Source organism: Aplysia californica, unplaced genomic scaffold (genome assembly GCF_000002075.1).
Source record: "Aplysia californica isolate F4 #8 unplaced genomic scaffold, AplCal3.0 scaffold01081, whole genome shotgun sequence".
NCBI classification, from domain to species: domain Eukaryota; kingdom Metazoa; phylum Mollusca; class Gastropoda; order Aplysiida; family Aplysiidae; genus Aplysia; species Aplysia californica.
The window spans coordinates 97929-113338 of record NW_004798351.1 but is presented as its reverse complement, the minus strand read 5'-3'; the positions used below and the strand labels follow the sequence as shown (position 1 = coordinate 113338).

General features: G+C 42.0%; 1 protein-coding gene across 1 annotated transcript in view; it reads right to left on the bottom strand.

The window, feature by feature from the left end:
- Positions 1–15410, bottom strand: part of LOC101851003 — a gene marked incomplete in the record, with an annotated part of 136185 nt that overhangs the window by 66019 nt on the left and 54756 nt on the right. Inside the window, 4 exon segments of the mRNA XM_035973253.1 lie at positions 949–1051; positions 2871–3002; positions 10325–10456; positions 13291–13642. Of these exon segments, the coding sequence (XP_035829146.1) occupies positions 949–1051; positions 2871–3002; positions 10325–10456; positions 13291–13642 (719 nt within the window).

Here is a 15410-nt window from a genome sequence, read left to right as displayed (position 1 = left end):
TAGATAGATAGATAGATAGATAGATAGGTAGATAGATAGATAAATAGATAGATATATAGATAGATCGATAGATCGATAGATGAAGTCAATGAGCGAGCGCATACGCATGCATACAGAAAGAGAAGAGAGAGAGAGAGAGAGGGAGAGAGTTAGAGAGAAAGAGAGAAAGAGAGAGAGACTGAGAAGGAGAGAGATAAAGAGATGGACACAGAGATAAAGAGAGAGAGAAAGACAGGAGGAGGAGTAGAAGGAGGAGGAAAGAGAGAGAGAGAGAGAGAGAGAGAATAAAAGTAAAGAGAGGGGGAGGTTTTTAGATATATTATATCCTCCATCATAGAAAGACCGATAGGTATTTGTTTCATCAACTAAAACAATCTGGGCATAAGGATACAGGAGTCCTGCTGGAAGTCTACTGTCCAAATATCTGCTGTTATAGTTCCTGTACCCGAAGAAGAAGGTGTATGTCAAGTAAGAGAGAGATGATGGGTTTCAGTTGATGTGTTTGTCAATGTCACGGCTTATTCCCCAGCAATTCCCGGCGAGACCTTACACGTGTTCTTTACCACGCAGAGAGGAAGAAAAGACTCAGAATGAGACAGAAGATCGATAAACGACCTGATCGATATCCGCTGATTGAGTTGCCTAGGGGTGGCTCAGTTCGTTTACTGTCCTTGTGGCAAATTCTGCCTTCCACTCCCCCCTCCCCCCCCCCTCAACCCAGAAAAAATTAACCACCTTTCCTAACATGATGTGATACTTTTTTTCCTAAATCTGGTGCTGTGAGGTTAGAGGTCGAACATTGAGATGAACATAAAAATGTTCAATGTCAAAGGTAGCACGCATGGATAAATAGCTTTGTTTTGTATTTTTAAATGAGAGCGTTGGTTTTTTTAAAAACCGCACACTTGTAATTAAGTTAAGTTTGAAATTGATGGAGGTTGTACTCACTAAAAGAAATCGCTGCTGACGTTGAGGGCTTTGAGGTGATAAAATGCTGTGAGGTTTGAGGAGGAAATCGATGAACTGTTGGAGTGCTGCTCCACGAACTGCTCTGTGAGACGAAAGGAAAGTTATACATCAACAGCATAATCAGCAACGTATTGACGACATATCAACAGCACAGCAACAGTTGAGCAACAACATATCAAAGCATTGGCAACACATCAACAGCATAGCTACAGAACAGCAACAGCAACAGCAACAGCACAGCAACAGTTCAGCAACAAGACAGCAACAGCACAGTATCAGCACATTAATCGTTGACGACGACAATCAATGTTATTGATATTAACGTTATCGTTATCTCATCGTCAGCATAGAGAAACCCTTACAATACTGACTTGCATGACGAGAAAAAGGTAAGGGTCGGAAGACGTAGAGGGAGCTAATCAGGAAGTCGGGAAACACAGAGTCATAAACAGAGGAGTCATAAACAGGGGGGTCGTAACACAAGTACATAAAGAGCTTCAAGTAATGTCGGTATAACGGGTCTCAGATGGGTGGTTGTCATTGTGGTTTTGTCCTTGACCGAAATACAAACTCTAGATTTTTAAAAAGGACCAACACGAAACGACACAGGGCGCCGCCTTGCTTTGGCCAGCAACACCGAGGTGCTGTTTAAAATCAAATAGGTAGTTCTTCTTCATTCCTTTCTCTTGGTCCCCTTAACCAATAATACTGACTTATTAGATAGAGGCACAAGCCATCCATGTCTATATTCCCTTTTAGGTTCATAAAACCCACAAGGTGTTAGGTTTGCCAAAGGGACGCACTGCGTACCAGCAGGAGATGTATCCACTCGAAAGATGGAATGTTAGAAATAAATTATTTTTTTTAAATGCAAGAACCAACAGGTATTCATTCTTGCCCTCTCTTTTTGGAGATCAATAACTTTTTATCTTATCTTCTTATGGCAACCACAAACACCTGCGTTCAAGTACAAATCGTTGGCTGGGAGCTTGAGATAACAATGTCAACACTCCTTGCGTTTTTGTTGTTGTTGTTTTGTTTTGTTTTATAGCTTTTTGTTGTAATGTTTAAATAAATAAACCCTGGGGTATTGACACACACGGGAATTGCGATTGTGGGAAAGCTATTGGTTGCTTGGTATTTACAGATACGATGGAATTTCACGTGAACACCTCGGTCTTGCTATCTTTTAAAAATTTTAGGGGCTTTTGGGCCAAAATGGACGTTTTTACTCCTGGCTCTCAGTAGACGATATGTGGTGTCTACTTTGGCATGTCGTACTGACCTCCTCTAATCTCCCCACTTAGTGCTCCGTCTATGAAATGGCCTGTGCATATTTACTCGTGCTATAAAACCCAAGCCAAAATTTAAAAAAAACAAAAAAAACCTAACAAATGTCCTGCCCCCTTTCTCTCTCTCTCTCTCTCTCTCTCTCTCTCTCTCTCTCTCTCTCTCTCTCTCTCTCTCTCTCTCTCTCTCTCTCTCTTTCTCTCTCTCTTTTTTTTCCTCTGTTCATCTCTGTCTCTTTGTATCTTTGTACCTCTGTCTCTCTGTCTGTCTGTCTGTCTGTCTCGCTCTCTGTCTGTCTCTCTCTCTCTCACTCTCTCTCTTTCTCTCTCTCTCTCTCTCTCTCCCTTTCTTTCTCTCTCTCTCTCTCTCTCTCTCTCTCTCTCTCTCTCTCTCTCTCTCTCTCTCTCTCTCTCTCTCTTTCAAGTGCTGCGTTTGAAGCAGACATTAGCGGTCATGGCTCTCCATTCAGTTCTATTTCGTCTTCCATTATCCCCAGAAATGCAGTATCCTGATTATTTCAAGTTGTCCTGGGTGTTAGACGTTTAAATAAAATAAAATCTTTATTGTTGGAACGTATACGTTGTACTTCATTTATCCCTTCAATTTCTTACCAAGAGAGAGCCTGGAGCGCAGGGGATGCAAACCCGCGACGGCTGCATACAGGTGGTAGAGTGCCCATGCCGCTGGCGTGTAAGTGTAGGAGGTACGGCTCAAACTCAGGAGCCAGCTACAGACGCCGATACCTGTTGGGGGGAGCGGGGGAGGGGGGATATGGTTAGATTATAGAGGAGCAGATGATGTTACCTGTTGGAAGATATATATAAACTAGGAGAGAAGATTGGACTTTTAAACTGCTATATTTGTATGTTTGTGGGTGGTTTCGTTTTAGTGAGAGATTCCCAGCACTTGCAACACAATCAATCGACCCCCACCCCCTCTCCTTTACAATCCCCTCCCCACCTCAGGATCCATTTCGACACCCCCCTCCCTTTCCAAACTCTCCAACCCCTCGTAATTCCCCCCACCCCCCACCCCACCCCAATTTCCGAACCCAATCTCTCTTCTCTAACCCTTGCCATTCTTTTCGAACTCAACCCACCCGACCCCGTGCCCGATCCCCGCCACAGCTCAGGTCAGAAGACGACTCGTGTAATGAGCTGTCTACTGTCGGGTTTTCAGCTTTGATTTTCGTTAATCAGAACCTCGGTGACACGCGCGACATAGAAAGATCGCGAAAGACTGGAACAAAACGGAAACGAAACAGGAAGCCCGGGGGAGAGAGTTGGAGAAACAAAGATTTGAACAACATCGAAAGGCTTAGGAGAAATGGGACAGCCGCGGCGATGAGATGAAATGAAAATGATTTGTTGAAGGGCAATGGAATAAATAGAAGCATTCAAGGCCACGACATCAGATGTGAATGATTTGCTGGAGTGAAAAGGAAACAAAAAGAGCGCCAAGACGAGATCTAGATTTTGTTTTTACGTAAATTTAGTGGCGTCAACATTTCATGGGAAGCTCTTGGTTCGAGTTTGAGTACAGAGCTGAACAGGAGTAGCACAACAGAGTAAAGGTAAAGGAAAGGCAGGGAAAGAAAGTGAGAAGGTGGCGCCCTCCAACCACCCACTGAAGTCTGGAATAGGTGAAGATGGGGGAGGGGAGGCAGGGTGGTGTGGGAGGATATGACTGACGTGAAGGTACGCAAAAGTTAACGTGGAAAATATAGCTACTTGACTTTATCCTTCCTCTTTTATAGTTAGAAATCGAAGGGAGGTAGGAGGATAACATGGGTGGCTTCTGTTGTTGATGTGTTATCCCTTTGTATGTCCTCTTTAACGTCATCGAGTCAAATTTTGCATGGTCTGCCTTTGCCTTTACATCCTGACTGTTTTTAGTTGTAAGCTCGTGGAGCTGGTTGGCTTGGGTTTATTCTCATCAAAGGACCGAACTACTCGATTATTTGATGTTCTCTGTCTTTCTTTACTGGTTTCATTCTTGATAACTTTCAAACATGCCCGGGCTTAGAGAGATACAACGTCCAGACAGAAGGATGGAAATACTCAGTATAAAGTCTCCCTTCACGAGAATCGAAGTGATGTCTTCTGTATGCGCCGGCAAGACTTCTAACCTCTACACCTCTTACGAGGTTGCGGCTCTCTCTACTCAAACAAATGAAATCAAACGAACAAAATTAAGCAAGCAAGATGACAAATGAAGAGACACATGCAGAGTAATAATGAACGTTGATTAAAAGGGGGGAAACTACACTTCACAAAAATGTATATCTCCTGATAAGGTGTGTGGGAGAAAAACAGCTTCCAGCGGATTACCGGCGAAAACAAAAACGTGGGCTGTTCTCAGTCGGGGATTTCCATTGGAAAAAGCAATTACGATGAGGATAATTATAAACTATTAAAACTAGAGTCTGGGTCTGAATGAAGCACGACATATAGACTCTAACACAAGCGTGGAAAGAAGCAAGAGAAAACGCTATTACGTATACACAGTTATGAGAGGCGGACCAGAGGTGAGTGAAAAGACAAATTATTAATAGAAAGTGCATTAGGAGAGTAGAGATAACCCAAACTCAAAAAACCTAGCAGTGCTCAGTAGCGACAAGAAAGGGCATGCTGGTTGTCTGCGTGGATGTGATTTTACTTATTCTGTGACGTTGACAAATCAGTGTATGCATGTATGTATAATCATATATCTACGTATGTGGGCATACCATTAAAACCCGCATTTCCTGGTAAGGATCTTTGAATTAAATGTGAAATTGCTTTTTGTACGACTTTCCTTTGAAATCACGAATACTTTTTTTGTAACAAGCCTCTTCGTGTCTAAAATTCACAACAATTAAAGTAGTTAATAACATGAAGAAACTAATCGGAAAGACATCTCCCCTCCCGCTGTTACTGAGAACCATCTTTGAAGAAAATGTTAACGATGGTTTCCGTGGACCACGGAATTATATTCTGGAATCATTTTTTTTTTTGGGGGGGGGGGGCTGGTATCCTGAGTCGTCAGGAAACTGAAAAGAAGAAGAGTGTAAAAGAAAGGAAAAGGGGAGGGCGGGGTGTTAGCTTGCACTATGGCTCGCCTCACTTTAGTATTAATCTCTTGGTTAGCCTCTAATCAAATTTCGTCACCTGTGTTACTTTGACATTTTCCGTTTGTTTTTTTTTGTGGTTATCTCTAACCTCACAAGTTCAATAAAAAGACAATAAAGATGTTCCCTGAAATCGTTTGTTTTGTTGGCAGCGGGGCGGGGGGTATCTTTTCAGTACAATGGTTTTCCTCACTCTATTATTAATCTCCTTATTACTCTCTAGTCAAATTTCGTCACCAGTTTTATAGTGACATTTTCCTTTTTCTTATGAAAACCTCTAATGTCACGAGATTAAATTTGCTAATTGAGAATTTTTCATACCCCATCGATACAATTTAGGACATTTTTTAGGAGGGCTGCCTGGGCCAAGTGGGATAGTGTAAGCAGACAAGTAGATGGTGCTTAGTGACAACGTAAGCTCATCCTGGGAATCGAACTCTCTTTTGCGTGAGATGGCCTAAGAGGCCTGCACAGAGCACACAAAAATCCAACAGGTGATAGCTCATTTTGAAGAAAAAAAATTGGTACAAACAGTCTACCTTCTTGTTTATTCTTTTTAAACACAAAGATTGTGCAGAGGATATAAAGAGGGAAATGACACATACGATGGTTATCTTTTTTAATTTAGTCTTTTCCATTAATATGGACACATCCAAAATAGATCATTTAGGAGACAGGCCTTGATCCTGCCCGTCGGAGCCAACCGTGCTAAGAGAGTTACAATATCCCTGCAAAAAGACTGAGAAGCTTAATAAGAATCTCGAGAATTGAACTCAGGTCCCTTTCGTGTAACGGCAAAGCGCCTGACCGCTCCACCACAGACGCCGGTACTCACATAATGAAAAATTAGTTGTTCAAATTACATAAATATCTGAAGGAAGACATTTAGTTTCACAGTAGTCACCATCATAATGGAAGGATGTGTTACGATGAATAAATTATAGGCATAAGGAACTGTTGCTAAAACAAAGGAGTATTCTTGTTTTGTTTCGAGGTTTGTCGGGTGTGTGTGGAGGGGGGGGGAGTTATTGGATTCTTAACCCATAGGCAATACCATTCCTCGCATAATATAGACACATTTTTTTCCGAAACTCCGGAAAGCAATTATTGAATCCCTAATGGAGAAAGTAATATAACCCAAAATCTAACATCCGCTAGACTTATCCTTCATTACAGAGATGTAGATAAGTACTATTGGTCTGTTTTTCGTGAGCCGCTGTGAGAAGTAAATACTCAATAAATACCATCTGACGTAGGCCTGTCTAGCAATATAATCGATGACTGTTGCGTTAGTAAGAATGTACACTCAGTGTCTGTGGTGCAAATGTATGGCTCTTCGCCTTTATTTATACACAAAAGGTTCGATCCGCCAGTGGAGAATTCAGTGGTCTGTTTTGTGTGCCTCTTTGAGAAATACTCAATAAATAAGGTCTGATGTTGGTCGTTTTAACTTATAATCGATAACTATTGTGTTAGTAAAAATATACACCCAGGGTCGGTGGCGTAGTTGTATGATTAGTCCCCCTGATCACAAAAGACGTGGGTTCGATCCGCAAGCGGGGAAGTGTGTGATCTGTTTTGTAAGCCGGTGTGAGAAATACGCATTAATTTAAGTCTGATGTAGGTTTTAATCGATGACTATAATGTTAGTCAAATTACATACTCAACGTTTGTGGTGCAAATTTATGGCTCACAAAAAGAGTGAGTTTGATTCCGGGAGTGGAAACAGTGTGTTTGTTTTGTAAGCCGCTGTGACATATAAACAATAAAAAAAATGTCTGATGTACACCTTTCTAATTTAAAATCGGTGACTATTGCGTAGGTAAAAATATGCGCCCAGCTTTTGTGGTGCAAATGTATGGCTTTTCGCCTTATGCACAAACGGAGTGAGTTTCATTCTCCAATAGGAGAGTTTGTTTTTAAAGAGAATCTCCGTTTGTCTGTCGGGATACTGTATCCCTCTCAGCGTGGGATGGATGGGCCGGGAGGACGTCGAAGCAGCCTACCATCAGAATAATTCAAAGTGTGTTTAGAATATAAGTAACTATGTGGTTAACGCCCTTTTTGACACAATTTAGATCATTTGGCAGTCGGGCTGCTCCGACAAAGTCTTGTGGGCGCAACCCGTGTTAAACGGGACACACCATCCCAGCTCTAAGAGTGAGATTCTCGATTTCAGAAAGTCGCCTTTCAGGAACTGACCTCGCATCTTCTGCGCACAACTACTTAGAGACCACAGAATTCTACACTTATAGAAGCGGAACTCCCTCTTCGAGATCGCCGATTCGCTGTGAGGAATTGAAACTAAAACATGGCGGCCAGTTGAGGGCACCTTTGGCGGCGCCGCACAGCGAGGTTTCGCGTTGCTATGCACGCTGATGCTAGTGGTAGGGCTTGGAAGACACCTTACATTAAGTTACATCAGTATTTTAAAACTTTCTTCGAAGAGGAAATATAGTGAAATAGTCTAGTACATTTTTACTGCCAACAATATGTCATAATTGGCAATGTTACAATGTTTTTGTATCTGTATTGTTGGTTTGTTGTTGTTTTTTTAATGATGGGATGGGATGGGATCTAGATCTAGATAGATCTAGATCTCTAGATCTACTAAAGATCTTCACAATCACAATACACTTGATCATAACACTAATTATGAACATTATCTCTGTTGGAAAAGTATCTAGATATAGTCTTGATTAGTACTAGATCTACGATTGGAGAATGTGTCGGTTGCACATAAAATACATAGGCCTATTGTACATGCTGCCAAAAACACAAAAATGCAGAAAAGGCCTCTAAATATTGTTTTACACATAAAAGCCAATAATGCAAAACAAAGTAAACAAGAGTGGAACTGGCATATGTTTCCTGAATATATGTTCAAAGTCATGTTCTGTGTGTTGGGAGTGTGATTTCTAATGCATGAATGAGAGGCTCATTCAGATGTGATAATGAAGAAACTTGTGTCTACAGTCACAACAGAAAGAGTTCCATGGCGAGTGATCACTGGTCAAGGATATCAGAGCTGTGTGCATTTTGAGAAAAATGTATCCCCATACTCTGGATCACATGTCGAGGGGATGGGCTTGTCCCCCTGTAATCCCCGCACACAGTAAACAAACACATATTTTGGAACACGAACAAGAAAAAATAAGTGGTCTCTTGTTACGGATCAAATTGAAGTCCTGTTTCAATTCGATTAATTGATAAAAGTGCGTATCGCAATGCGTTGGCCACCCCTGCCCTATAGGCCTATATGCTATTTAATAAATACATTCGTCAGACCTGGAATCTTTAATGCCCGCACACAGTAAACAAACACACATTTTTGAACACGTATAAGAAAAAATAAGTGTTGTCTTGTTACGGATCAAATCGAAGTCCTGTTACAATTCAATTAATTGATAAAAGTGCGTATCGCAAAGCATCGGCTAACCCAGCACTATTACGCTATTTTATAAATACATTCGTCAGATCTGAAATCTTTAATCTTTAATTTTTAATCCCCGCACACAGTAAACAAACACACATTCATGAACACGTATAAAAAAATAAGTGGCCTCTTGTTACGGATCAAATTGAAGTCTTGTTACAATTCAATAATTGATAATAGTGCGCATTGCAATGCATTGGCTAACTCAGCATTATACGCTATTTAATAATACATTCGTCAGATTTGGAATCTTAAATTATAATCATAATTATATGTGCCAGCGCGTGGGAAGTGAAAGTGAAAGGAATTGAAAATGCTTTCAAAAACAAAAACATAATTAAAGTAGGACTACATGTGCTTATAAAGGCCCAAAAAGGTGTATGGATGCGGAAATTAATGTTTCGGATGAAAATAATACGCTATCTTCACTACTGTAGCATGCAGTCAAAAATTTGATGCGCAACTTATTATCAAATATCTAGGCTACTGAACTATCAAACACCTAGATCTAGATTCTCCTACTTTTACACAATGACTTAGATCTATATCAATTCGTCTTAACCGATGAGTATTTTTTTCAAACATTTGTACACATCTATAGGTTCTATATTATTCTAGAAATTTCTTTAAAGAAAATTCTTTAATAAATACTAGCCCAATATTAGAAAAAAAAATCCCAGTCAATGGTTTCTACAGATTTTTAAAAAGTTTATAGCTGGAGCTAAATCTCTTTTAAAAGCAAGTCCGTCCTTTTTTCTACTTCTGCTGGCGACATAAAGCTAATTATTGAACGCATGTTTTGAGAACATTAATAAGATCTAGTGAAAAAATATGTTCAGTGTAAAACAAATTTCTTGTAATAAGTTTTACTACTAAAAAACTACGTAGGCCATATGCGTATGCAAAATGTGTGTGGGAAGCTAGAAGTGCTATGAATTTTTTTCAGTTCTGTAGATCTTATATTTATAAACTCTCTATGACTGCTTTTTCTGTTGTTGCACCCAAAAACACAACAATTTAAAACCTTAATTCCAATCTCTAGTTGCACAGTGAATTCTGTAACTCAAAATTACAAACTGGACAGTAAATGTTCCACTTTTCACTCGTTTGTAAAAGCCGCTCTTGCTTTAAAAGCTATAGGGTTACTTCCGAAAACGATAAATCGTGCCCTCAAGACGCCATTGTTTTCGGTCTTCAATTCCTCACAGGTCACGTGGTACAGTTCCCGTTCTATAAGTGTAGAATTCTGTGTTAGAGACTGACTATTACACCACAGAGCTGAATAAATTGCGTAGATTGTACAATAAAATTGATATTTCTAATAGAGCTCGATGATGTTCCTTCGATTCCTGTGCGGGGATAATTTTTTGTCGAGTAATTCCGTAAGTCTGTAGGAACGTTGTATCCCTCTCACCCCGGATTGACCTTGAAAGGAAGGAATAAACCCACCTCCCAAATGATTTCAAGTGTGTCGATGGGGACGGAAATAACCGACATTAAAAATAGAGGTGATGACGTACCTTTGGCGAGTGGTAAAATCCTCCAGGCTTTGATAGCCCCGCCTCTCGTGTACTGACCCAGGCTGACCTCCAAGTAGATGATGGGCAGGCCAACGGTGAAGGTCAGGAGAACGTAGGTGAACAGGAACGCTCCTGTAGAGGGATAATTTGGGTTGGGGGGGGGAGAAAGAGGTTAAAAGGAGCGAAAGGGGGGGTGGAAAAGGGAGGGGGATAAAAGGTGAAAAGAAAGGGGTGGAGAGGTGACAGAAAAGGGGAGGAGAGTGAGAGAAAAGGGGCAAGGGAGAGAAAGGTGGTATAGAAGAGAAAAGGGCAGTGGAGAGTGGAGATGAAGGGGTGGGGTGATGAGAGAAAAGTGGAGGAGGAGAGAGAATGGGCTGGGAGAGGAAGAAAAAGGAGTGGGGAGATGATGGTGGTGGTGAAAAGGAGTTGAATAGAAAAGTGGAGAGAAAAGGGGGTTGGGGGTGATAAGGCGAGTGGGGAGGGGAGAAGGCAGCGGGAGTAGGAGAAAAATTAGGGGGGGGGGAGAAAAGTGAGGGAGGGATGAAATAGGGAGCAAAAGGGGATAGGGGGAAGAATCAGGGAGGAGGCAGGAGATGAAAGGTGGCAGAGGAGGACGAGAAAGGGAGGGGAGGGTGATGGGCTTCTGTCATTCAGTTGCCTCTCAAAAGTGGACATTACTGTTGCTGGCGTTGTTATTGTTGTTGTTGTTGTTGTTGTTGTTGTTGTTGTTGTTGTTGTTGTTGTTGTTGTTGTTGTTGTTACTGTTGTAGATTGTGTTACTATTATTACTGTTATTGTTTTGTTGTTTTAGTTGTTGTTTCAGCTACAGTTTTTGTTGACGTTGTTGTTGTTGTTGTTGTTATCATTGTTGTTGGTGGTGTTGTTGTTGCTGTTAATGTTTTACTACTGCTGTTGTTTTAGTTAGTGTTATATTTGTTATTGCTGTTCGTTGATTTTTCTGTCGTTATCTTCGTTGTTATTTTATTCAACGCTTCTACTGATGTGACATTGCAGCCTACAATTGTAGAACAATGTAAAGATGGCCTTTTTTGCATTTATGGTCTGGTTGTTAGACTGTTGGGCTCGAAGCCGAAAAGTCGTGGGTTCAAACCCCATAAAAGGTCCGACGTTATGCTCTAGGAAAAGACACATTACACAAATTATCCTCTCTTCACCCACGTTGGAATGGATACCCTTTTACAGGCAGCGAAAGACCTTGTCAGTCTGTTATTGAATAAGCGCTTGATTGACTATTTTGCATTGTACGTTTTTTACCCGGAAAGCTGCGAATGTTTCTGAGTGTTCTGGGATCTGCTGGGGTAATAATATTATAGATTGTAAAGCGCACAGAGCTTGCTGTTGAGCGGGAACATGCGCCATACAACAAATGCTGTATATCTATCATTATTATCTGCGAAAAAATGTTACTCGCTTAACTCAGTTGGGATTGTGTTGTGCCATGGTGTGAATGATCTTGGTTCGAATCCCCAGTGCAGCGTTATAGAATAAGAATAAACGAGACACTTGAAAGTATAAGTAGAACAACAGAAGGCAAAGAAAACGATAAAAGAAGAGAGCAGGTGTCGGCAGTCTAGTGGTTAGGATACCGGACTCGTAATTGTGACACTGCGGGTTCGAATGGTTGAGGTTCAATTTAGCCCAGCATTATATACTGGGGAAGGACACACAAGACGATTTTCCCCCACTTAATCCAAGTGTAAATGAGTACCCGGCCATAGAGTGAAAGATCGTGTCTGTACTTTGGTATTTTAGCGCTTGTTAAATGGAAGCTTGCACTGAATGCTTCCCAACAAGTTGAGATTCTTTCAGAATGCTATCGGGCCTGCTGGGGTGATGATAATATATAGATTGTAAAGCACATTCAGCTTGGTACTGAGGGAGAATTTGAGCTATACAACAGCTATTTATTATTAACAGTTAAAATTCGGAAATAAAATTGATATGTATGTTTGTGTCGTCCGGCCAAACTGACAAATATTGTAACCCCCATTCTCTACCAGTCCGTGGCACATTAATAAATAAATCAACAACTTCCTGTTTACATCACCCCTGGAAAAACACCTCTATTTTGTAATATTCGTGTCAATATTATTTCATGTCTCGTTTGAGATATCCCAATTTATTAGAAATATTACATAAGACCAAGAAAACGACAAAAGAAAAAAGATTCCGTAGTGGAATGAACCTCTATGTTGTAGTATTCTAGTTCATGTCTCATAAGGCGAGACTTGTGAGTGCGTTTCCGTTTGTCGTATCGCTACCTCAGAGAAACGGAACGAGAAAGTTACAGGCAGTTCCCTGATTAGATTTACAGCGGGAGGAGGGAAAAGATGAGGAGGAAAGGGGGGGGGGGTATAAAACGGGCAATGGAAGAGGAAGGAACGGGTAGGGACAAGAAATTGTGTTGAGAATAAATGATATTTTAAAAAGGAGATTAGCAAGAGTGGGATCGAGAAAGATGAAGAAAATAGGTGAGACAGAAAGGTGGGTAGACATACATACAAACAAATAGCAGACAAACAGACAAGCAAGCAAAGAATGGGATAGGGAAACTAGGGGAGAAAATGGGTCTTAGAGAAGGAGGAAGTGAGAGAGCGGAGAGCGAGAGGGGAATACAGGGCCAGAGAGAAGGGGGAGGTGAGAGAGAGGGGGAGAGAGGTGAAGGAGGGAGGGTGTTGGGGGTGATGAGAGCGATTGAGAGGGAGACAAACAAGAATACCAGAGTGCAACATCATGTGAAAAGAGGAAGTAAAAAAAAGTGAGAGTTGGAGATCGGGGGTAATGTGAGAATAAGAGTTCGGAGGTAAAGGGAAAGTGAGAGATCTGGGGGAGTGAGGGGGAGGGGGGGGGGTGAGTAAAACGATGTCTTCACTCTGTAATCCGAAGACGCTGAAGTGATTAGCCCACACTTCATTTCACCTGACTCTCCACTCACACGAACTTACCCCCTCCGTGCTCCACCGCAAGCGCCGGAAATTCCAGAATGTTCCTCACGCCGAACACCACACCAAAACCCAGCATGACGTAATGTAACTTCCTGTCCCACAATCCCTTGTCCGTCTCCAGCTCTTCCGGTTTATTGATCCCGTCATCATCCTCGTCGTCGTCATCATCATCGGCCCCGTTATTGGCCCTCTCGTGGCTGTTGATGTCTGTCCGGGAGTCGGTGTAGGAGGAGGAGGAGGCGGAGGTGTGCACGTTGCTGCGGCTGCTGTTGTTGCTGTCCAGACTGCTGCTGACCAGTGTCCGGTCGGAGCCCCGGAAGTCTGCCTCGTGCAGCAGTGACCGCTTGACCATCTGAGAGCGGAAAGAGAAGGAGACAAAGTGATGATACATTTCATGTTATGTCCTCTTATAAGCAAGACCTGTCGTTATTGTAGATTGTAATAACTTTGTAAGTGTTTTATGCCCGCATCGACACAATTTAGATCATTTAAGAGGCGGGCTACTTCGACCCCGTTTTGCTTCTGCTCGTTAGGGGAGAATCCTACCTCGGTCTTTCTGCTGAGAAATCATATTCCTAATAACCCGGGTTGACTCTGATAGTCAAGGCTGAAGCCCGCCTCCTAAATATACTAAATTGTGTGGATGGGGATGTAAAACACCTGTATTGAGTGTGTTTCTACAGAATTACTAAAGCGTATCCCAATCGATGTGTCACAAAAGAAGAGGCAATATAAAAGACTTTCACATACAGTTTTGATTTCAGTAAAAGTACCCGTATATATTATTGCGCTTGGTTGCTTGTTCCCTTGTGGGGGGTTGGAGGGTGCCACTGGTAGGCCGTGTTACTTTGCTGTCCAATCTGTCGTGTCTTTCTGTCCGTACTACTCGTACTTTTTCCCTTGCACCGAATGAGCTTTATTGTGTAGATGTGTTTCTTTTCCCTCAAACAGACAAACAAACAAACAAATAATGTTTTTTGTTGTCGTTCTTAAATGTTTAGGGTATGTGCAAAGGTGTTTTTAAAAACCAAAACAGACACAAACACAACCTCGCTGAAATCCAGAATGAATTCATTTATACGGACACCATACACACATCCTGAGAAAATCACGTGTGGTGCGAGATTTTTTTTCCCTGTGTGAAACCCAAACAATTAACTTTTTCTCATTCTTATGCAAATGAGGTCATCAACTGATGCTTCCCCCCATCGTGCAGGTGACATCGGCGAGCCAATCAAAGCCGCCCCTCACAATTGCCTGCATATTCATGAGTGGTTTCTTCCTCCCGATGTTACTTGTTCCCCCGGCACCCTCAACAATAGATTCTTTTTCCGGGCTCACAACTCTTCGGACAAAATGTTCCTCTGCCATTGATAGATTCCTAAACAACAACATCACCTCCCTCCTCCCTCAACCCCTCCAGGGCAAGACCTTGCACTATTCACAATCTTAGTCATTGCCCTGAACAATTCACAGTCTTTGTCTATTGCCCTGAGCTATTCACAATCTGACGCTGTTGCCCTAAGTATTTCACAATCTGATGATGTTGTCCTGAGTTCTTCACAACCTCACGCTGTCCTGATCTTCTTTTATGCTGTTCGCCATCTGACGATATTGTTCTGAGCTACCCACAATCGGATGCTATCCCAAAGACGCGTCTTGTCTCATAATAATCTGCGAGACTGTGTACTCTGGCGTTATCCAGGCTTACTGTGGAGCGCACCATTTGAGTCCATTTGGAATCAAGGGGAGGGCAAGGTAGGGGTGGGGGAGGTTGGGGGGGGGGTGGGGTTTCTTAAGTGCCACGCACACCCACCTTAAGCGAGAGCGGCGATTTTTATGCTGTTCATAATCTGACGCTGTTGGCCTGTGCTATTCAGTCTAACGCTGTCCCATTGACTAGTTTCGTATCGTAATATGCGCGACTGTGTACTCTGGCGTTATCCTGGCTTACTGTAGAGCGCACTTACTGAGTCCATTTGGAATCGAGTGAAGGGCAAAATGGGGTGGGGAAGGAGGTGGGGGGAGTGCCACGCACACTCATCTACAACGATAGTTGTCTTTTTTTTTTTCCTTTTTTTTTCCTTTTTTTTTTTTGGGGGGGGGGGGCTGGTATCCTG